Here is a 7199-nt window from a genome sequence, read left to right as displayed (position 1 = left end):
GAATCTCTGAAAGTTGGTTTTTTCTTTTTAGGTTTTTGCAAGACAACGGGGCCGGTGCTCGGTGCCCTGCGCCACCCAGCCGCCCCTCTGCTAAGTCCTAACCAGCAGGCTGAGTCTGCGGACACCCCCTTCTCTGTCCAGCACGACTTAGAGCCCAGTCCGGATCCAGGGCCGAGCCCCGCCGGGCCTCTGCCGGCGGAGGGGCGGCGCCCTGGGGACGCGTTCAGCCCGCACGTGCCTGGACGCCCCGCCCAGGCCGGCCCCGCCGGGAGCCGCGAGTGCCCTCCCGGGGCAGGAGCGTGGGGTCTCCCCCGCCGCAGCGCCACTTCCGGTGTCGTGCAGACGCTTCCGCCCGGCTGAGAAGTGACTTCCGTGTCGCTGCGACTAGACTTCCGCCCGGCTTGGCGGAGCCGGGAGCACGGGCTGGAGTTTGGGGCCGTCCCCGTCCCCGGAGCTGGCATGGAAAGCTCGGGAGGCGGCGATGGTGGGTTCGGCCCGCGGGCGGGGGTCGGGGCGGCGCGGGACGGGCAGAGCCGCGCTAACGAAGCTCCCTTTGTTCTCCCTGTCTGCTCCCAGGCACCGACGCGCCGGCCGCGGACCCGGAGCTGGCCTCCACCATGGGCTTCACCGGCTTCGGTGAGTTCGGGGCCCGGGCCGGAGGGGCGCGCGCCCCGGGGAGCCTCGGCTGCTGCCGCCGCCCGCCCTGCCCGGCCTTGGGGGAGAGAATGGGAGAAGGGCAGGGAAGAGGGGAGGATGGGAAGAGATGGAGGCGCTTCCACTTTTACATTAAAGGAGCCCAGCTCGTAGGTGAGGAAAGGGCCCGTAGCGCCTGGTGCTAAGTGCGGCTGGGCCCGCGCCCTGAGGGTGCGAAACTGTGTCGCAGATGCCATGGGGTGGGTAGGAGCCCTGGGAAGGCATCCCCGGAGAAATCCTGATGGATTGGGGCTGTGCCCTCAGCCCTCACTGGTCACAAAGGGAAATGCATGTTTATAACCAGTGTCTTTGACATCCATCCTCAAATGTTCATTTTTTGTTTCCACAAAATTATTTGTTTTTAATATTCATTTAAAAATCTTGAGTTCCATCTTCTGCTACCCAGTGAGACTGCAGAAAATTTATCAACCATTCATGTGAAGTCATCCAAAACATGCCCATGTTAACTATCGGCGAACATTAAGTGCATGATGTCATAAATGCTTTGCTAGTTGCTGGGGATGTTCCTAACCATCTAAACTATCTGAAAAGGTTAAGATTCCATCTTTCGCCTCTTTCCTTTTTTTTTTCCCCCCATGGTAGCCTTGTTTATGTATGTATGTGTGCATGTATGTATGCCATTCATTATTCCTAAAGGTAACTAAGATAAGATGAACAGACAAAGCTGCTCTATGACCATGGAATTATGTTTGGAGTCATGCTTTGGGTAACAGGTTGCTTGGGAGATTTTCTTTAATTCCCTTTACCTCTCAAGTACTATGACTGAATAACTTAGTAAATGCTTTACAATATTAGTGATCAATATTGACTGCTTAGGTACAACAGAAATAGTATTTATATTAGTTCTGTGATTTCATTGGTCTAAGGAACTCTATCAGAAAACTCCTTCCACCAAAACAAATTAATACTTGCTCTGCAAACTTACAGCCTAGCCTTAGAGACTGGCCTGAGGCATCCAGAAGTTCAATGATCAGGGTAGCACAGCCAGGATATGTTGCTGATGGGACTTGAACCTGCATCTTCTTGACTTTCATTTTAACTCCTTATATAAGTTATGGCACTTGCACTTTTCACATCACCACCACAAGTACTACCTGTATTTTCTGGGTAATGTCAGCCAAATTGCACAAGGGGAAGTACTATTTTCAAGCCCTTTGCATACTTGTAGCTTGCAAAACTGAAATGAATATCCACAAAAGAACGTATTTTTCTAAAAGATTATTTTTCTTTCTAACTCGACTCTCCCTCAGAAGATTTGTGAGCATAGCATTGATAACTAACCTAAAGCACCTTATTAAGGCTATGTGAGAGTACTTGACATACATTTATCTCATTTGCACAGTATAATCACCCTTTGAAATAGGTAATTTGCTATTTCCCTCATTTTTTATGTATTTAGGTAATTTTGTGGCCTAGTCCTCATCTTTGAGAAGTGGTACTCACAGAAGTCTAAAGTTCTTTAAATTAGGAACTTAATTGCTGCTGCTTTCCCTTTTCTCCTAAAACAGATAGACAAATACAAAGTTACTGACCCTATTCTTCTATCCCTCCCCAAGACCAGGATTTCTAGGTTATAAATAGACTAATTAGAAATTTGTACACTGTCATATCCACCTTCTCTGTTATCTAACACTACATTGTAGGAAAGAAAGCCAGGACATTTGACTTGGAAGCCATGTTTGAGCAAACACGAAGAACAGCTGTGGAAAGAAGTAGAAAAGTTTTAGGTAAGTTTAGATACCTGCATTTACATATGCTATAAGTAGAAAAATAATACACAGCTATAATTAAATATTTTAAATGTTTCTAGGTGTTTTACAAGGCAATGGGGGTTAAATGACTTTCCCAAGGTCACATAGCTAATTAAGTATCAAACGTCTGAGGTAAGCTCCTGAGTCCAGGGCCAATATTCTATCCATTGCACCAGGTAGTTGTGCCAATGTTTTCTAGTTTTAGAGATGTATGTAAGTGTATATGATTTTTAAACTTCTAGTACTCTCATGGATATGAATCTCATTGACATGAACTACCACTAGCACAAAGGACAAACCAGCTGTAACTTCTCCTCTTATATGACTTTCAACTATAACCTGTGTAAAAAAACTTACACAGGTTACTGTGTATGCTAGAGATATTATTATTCTAGATTATTAACTTTTTAAAAATATTTCCTAATTACTGTTTTAAGTCTTGTGTGCTGTTCTTCATTCTCCATTTAGAGTACAAATTCATTTGCAAGCCATTAAGAATGACAAAATTGGGGCGGCTAGGTGGTGCAGTGGATAGAGCACTGGCCTTGGAGTCAGGAGTACCTGAGTTCAAATCCGGCCTCAGACACTTAATAATTACCTAGCCGTGTGGCCTTGGGCGAGTCACTTAACTGAATTGCCTTGAAAAATCTAAAAAAAAAAACAAGAATGACAAAATTAATTGTAACTCTCACTTCGTATTTTGAATATGCTAAAAATTTCAACTGAAGAAGATAAAGTTTGTTTTTAAATGCTCATAACTTACTGACAATTTCAAAGTATGATTTTTATGGATTCTCGAGGACTTGTAACTTCATTGATCAATTAATAGATCAATTCCAGTGGAAAATATAAATTGATCAGAGAGTTAAAGAATATCAGTTTCAGTCTCCCCAAAGCTTCAACTCTTTTTAGACCCACTAGTAATATGATGAAAGAGGGGGCGGCTAGGTGGCATAGTGGATAAAGCACCGGCCCTGGAGTCAGGAGTACCTGGGTTCAAATCTGGTCTCAGACACTTAATAATTACCTAGCTGTGTGGCCTTGGGCAAGCCACTTAACCCCATTTGCCTTGCAAAAATCTAAAAAAAAAAATAATATGATGAAAGAAAGTATTTGGTTATCCAAAGTCCTGACAGTGAATTTTATTGTTTTATACTATGTTTGCCAATAAACTCATCATGTTCAAAATAGAACACATTATCTTTTCTTTGCCCTGTAACCCTCTTCTCTTTTCAGTTTTCCTATTACTATTGATAACTGGAAACTTAGAGGGTATTCAATATTTAGGGTTCAGTCACAATTTGACTGAACAAATTATGGTGTGCGAATCTAATGAAATACTATTTTGATCTAAAAGTGAAGAAAGATGGCTTTAGAGAAGATTTGTGTGGATTGATATAGAATGAAATGAACAAAACCAGGAGAACAATTTATATTACAACAATGTAAATGTTAAATTAAATTTAAAAGTGTAATATTTAACATTGTCACACAGCTGTGATGGTTTGACTCTGGGTAAATTATTTTATCTTTCCATGTTCATGGTAACTAAGACTATACATTACAATGTTTCTAAACCAGAGAAAAAGAAACTAGCCTGGCGATAGCTCCCCCCCCCATCCTGCAAATCATCCAAACTTACCAAACTTGGTGACATTGTTGACTTCTGTCTTGCACATATTGAATCTTCATATTCAGTTTCTTGTCTTGTTGTCATTTGTTACTTTCTCTCTTTTCTTTGTCCCTCTGTCTTCCATGCTCAATGTATTTCTCTTTCCCTCCTTTTCCATTCTTCCTTTAAAGTTGTTAAGCTATAACCACCTCTCCTAAACTTTCTGTCTAAGTAGGGTTCAGAGAAGACATATATATCATCTCCCTGTAGTGGAATGTAAGTATGGTATTTTTTTTTTAATTTAGTTCTTCTATCTTTATTTAGTCCTGCATTATTGGTCATTTGTGTTAACCTTTTTTAGATTTCTCTTAAATCTGTATGTTTGCTTCAGAGTTTCTACATACTTATTGCTTTTCATATTGAATACTTGAAATTCTTTAAGTTCAAGAAGAAAAAGTTTATTTTTCTCCTCTAGTATTATTCTCAGTTTTTTTTTAGGTATGTCATTCTTTGTTGTTAAGTACTAGCTGTGCTGGAGTTTCCTTATACCTGCTCATAAAAATTGATTGTAGGGGTGGCTAGGTGGCACAGTGGATAGAGCACTGACCCTGGAGTCAGGAGGACCTGAGTTCAAATCTGGCCTCAGACACTTAATAATTATCTAGCAGTGTGACCTTGGGCAAGCCATTTAACCCTATTGCCTTGCAAAAACTTAAAAAAAAACTGATTGTAAAATTTTCAGTGTAAGCACTTACACTTCAGAAATTAGCAAATGCTATTAGGCTATTGAAGGTGATGAAGTAAATGTTCCTAGTGTAGATTAAACTTAAATTTGTTGTGTACATTTTTTTCCTATAGAGCTGGTTATTAAACATTTGCCAACATATCATGTTACAAACTTCTATCCTTTGCCTTCTAGAATATTGTATTCCAAGGTTTCTGTTCCTTTATCATGGTGACTACTTAGTCCTGTGTGATCCTGACTGTGGCTCCTCAGTACTTGATGAATTTCTTTTGGCCTGCTCCTAGTATTTTTTTCTTTGATAATGTCTTTGAGTTTTGATTTTGGAGTTTCTGTCAGAAGTTGACCCCAGAATTTTTTCTGTAGTTATTTGATCTATGGTTCTGAGAGACCTGGGCAGATTTCTTTTAATATTTCTTGAAATATCATGTCAAGGCTGTTTTTTTTAAAATCAAGACTGTCATGTGATCTAGTAGTGATCCTTAAAATCCCCCACCCCCCATTCTGTTTTCCAGGTCAGTTGTTTTTTTAGTATGGTATTTTACATATTCATTTATTTTTTTTTTCAGTCTTTTGTCTTTGTTTTCCAGGTTCTTGTTTCATAGGGTCATCAGCTTCTATTTTTCCATTCTGTATTTCAGTTTCAGTATGAATAGGCTGTTGTTGTAACCAACCACTTTTTTTTTTGCTTCTACAGTTTATTTATTTTTTCATATTACCACAGTGGTCTTGTTTTAAAAGTAAACATAATTCCCCCTTCCCTTCATAAAGATAGAGAAACCTCAAAAAAAAAATGAAGTGGGAAAAAAAAAGTTTATTTCAGTCTGTATTCAGATACCATCAGTTCTATCTCTGGGATGGATCACATTCTTTACCATAAGTTCATCAGAGAAGTTGCTTCAATAATTTTCCCACAGTTGCTATTGCTAGCTGTATTTCCCTCATTCTATTCCTCCCCACTTCCATGTATTCTATTCTCTCTCTCCTTTCATCCTATTCCTCCTCAAAAGTATGTTGTATCTGACTCTCCCATGATCTTCCCTCTCTTCTATCACCGATACCCTCTTTTCCTCCCCTTATCTTATTTCTCCCGTGTCTTTCCTTTTTTCCTCTAGGATAAGAGGGCTTACTATTCCCAGTTGAGTGTGTATGTTGTTTCCTCTTTGAGCCACTTCCGATCAGAATGAAAGTTCACTCATTCTGCCTCACCATCTCCCTTCCATTCCATTGCAAAAGCTTTTTCTTGCCCATATCTTAGTCCATTCTACCTCTTCTTACCTTTTCTTTACATTAACTCTATTTTTATAATATATTATTACCTTCATATTCAGCTTCTCCCTTTACCTTGTCTATATGGTCCTTCTAACTGCCCTGATAAATGAGAAGGTTCATATGAGTTAACAGTATCATCTTCCCATGCAGGGATACAAGGATTCAACATCATTAAATCCCTCATAATTGCCGTTCCCTTCTACCCTCTTTATGCTTCACCTGAGTCTTATATGTGAAGATCATACTTTCTATTCACTTCTGGTTGTTTCAACAGGAAAGTATGAAAGTTCCCTGTGTCATTGAATGTCCATCTTTTCTTCTGAAAGAGTATGTTCAGTTTTGCGGGATAGTTGATTCATGATTACAATCCAAACTCTTTTGCCTTCTGGAGTATCATATTCTAAACCCTATGAGCCCTTTATTTAGAAGCTGGTAAATCCAAACTATAGCTACATGATATTTTTTTTAGAAAGATTTTATTAATTTTGAGTTTTACAAAATTCCCCCCATTTTGCTTCCATCCCCCCACCCCCCATAGAAGGCATTCTGTTAGTCTTTTTTTTTTTTTTTTTTTTTTAGCTTTTCTAAGGCAGTGGGGTTAAGTGGCTAGCCCAAAGCCACATGGCTAGGTAATTATTAAGTGTCTGAGGCCGGATTTGAACTCAGGTACTCCTGACTCCAAGGTCAGTACTCTATCCACTGTGCCACCTAGCCGCGCTTGTTAGTCTTTACATTGTTTCCATGGTATACATTGATCTAAGTTGAATGTGATGAGAGAGAAATCATAACCTTAAGGAAGAAAAATAAAGGATAAGAGATTGCAAAATTACATGATAAGAGAACTTTTTTTCCTAAATTGAAGTTAATAGTCTTTGGTCTTTGTTCAAACTCCACAGTTCTTTGTCTGGATACAGATGGTATTCTCCATTGTAGATAGCCCCAAATTGTCCCTGATTGTTGCACTGTAGGAATGAGCAAGTCCATCAAGGTTGATCATCACCCCCATGTTGCTGTTAGGGTGTACAATGTTTTTCTGGTTCTTTTCATCTTGCTCAGCATCAGTTCATGCAGATCCTTCCAGGCTTCCCTGTATTCCCATCCCTCCTGG

General features: G+C 40.3%; 1 protein-coding gene across 2 annotated transcripts in view; it reads left to right on the top strand.

Annotated features, from left to right (window-relative positions):
• The first annotated feature begins 380 nt into the window (after positions 1-380).
• WDR70 (WD repeat domain 70) overlaps positions 381-7199 on the top strand; it is a 333335-nt gene continuing 326516 nt past the window's right edge. The window contains exons 1-3 of one of the 2 annotated variants that reach the window (XM_074202579.1): positions 381-484; positions 577-636; positions 2358-2441. In XM_074202579.1, the coding sequence (XP_074058680.1) occupies positions 460-484; positions 577-636; positions 2358-2441 (169 nt within the window). In that variant the 5' untranslated portion in view covers positions 381-459. Of the gene's footprint in view, positions 485-576; positions 637-714; positions 808-2357; positions 2442-7199 lie in introns of those variants that run through there. The other variant, XM_074202580.1, reaches the window with a different exon arrangement.

The sequence above is a fragment of the Macrotis lagotis genome, chromosome X (assembly GCF_037893015.1).
Source record: "Macrotis lagotis isolate mMagLag1 chromosome X, bilby.v1.9.chrom.fasta, whole genome shotgun sequence".
In the NCBI taxonomy this organism is placed as follows: domain Eukaryota; kingdom Metazoa; phylum Chordata; class Mammalia; order Peramelemorphia; family Peramelidae; genus Macrotis; species Macrotis lagotis.
The sequence above is the reverse complement of the archived record's forward strand: the minus strand, read 5'-3'. Positions and strand labels throughout refer to the sequence as shown.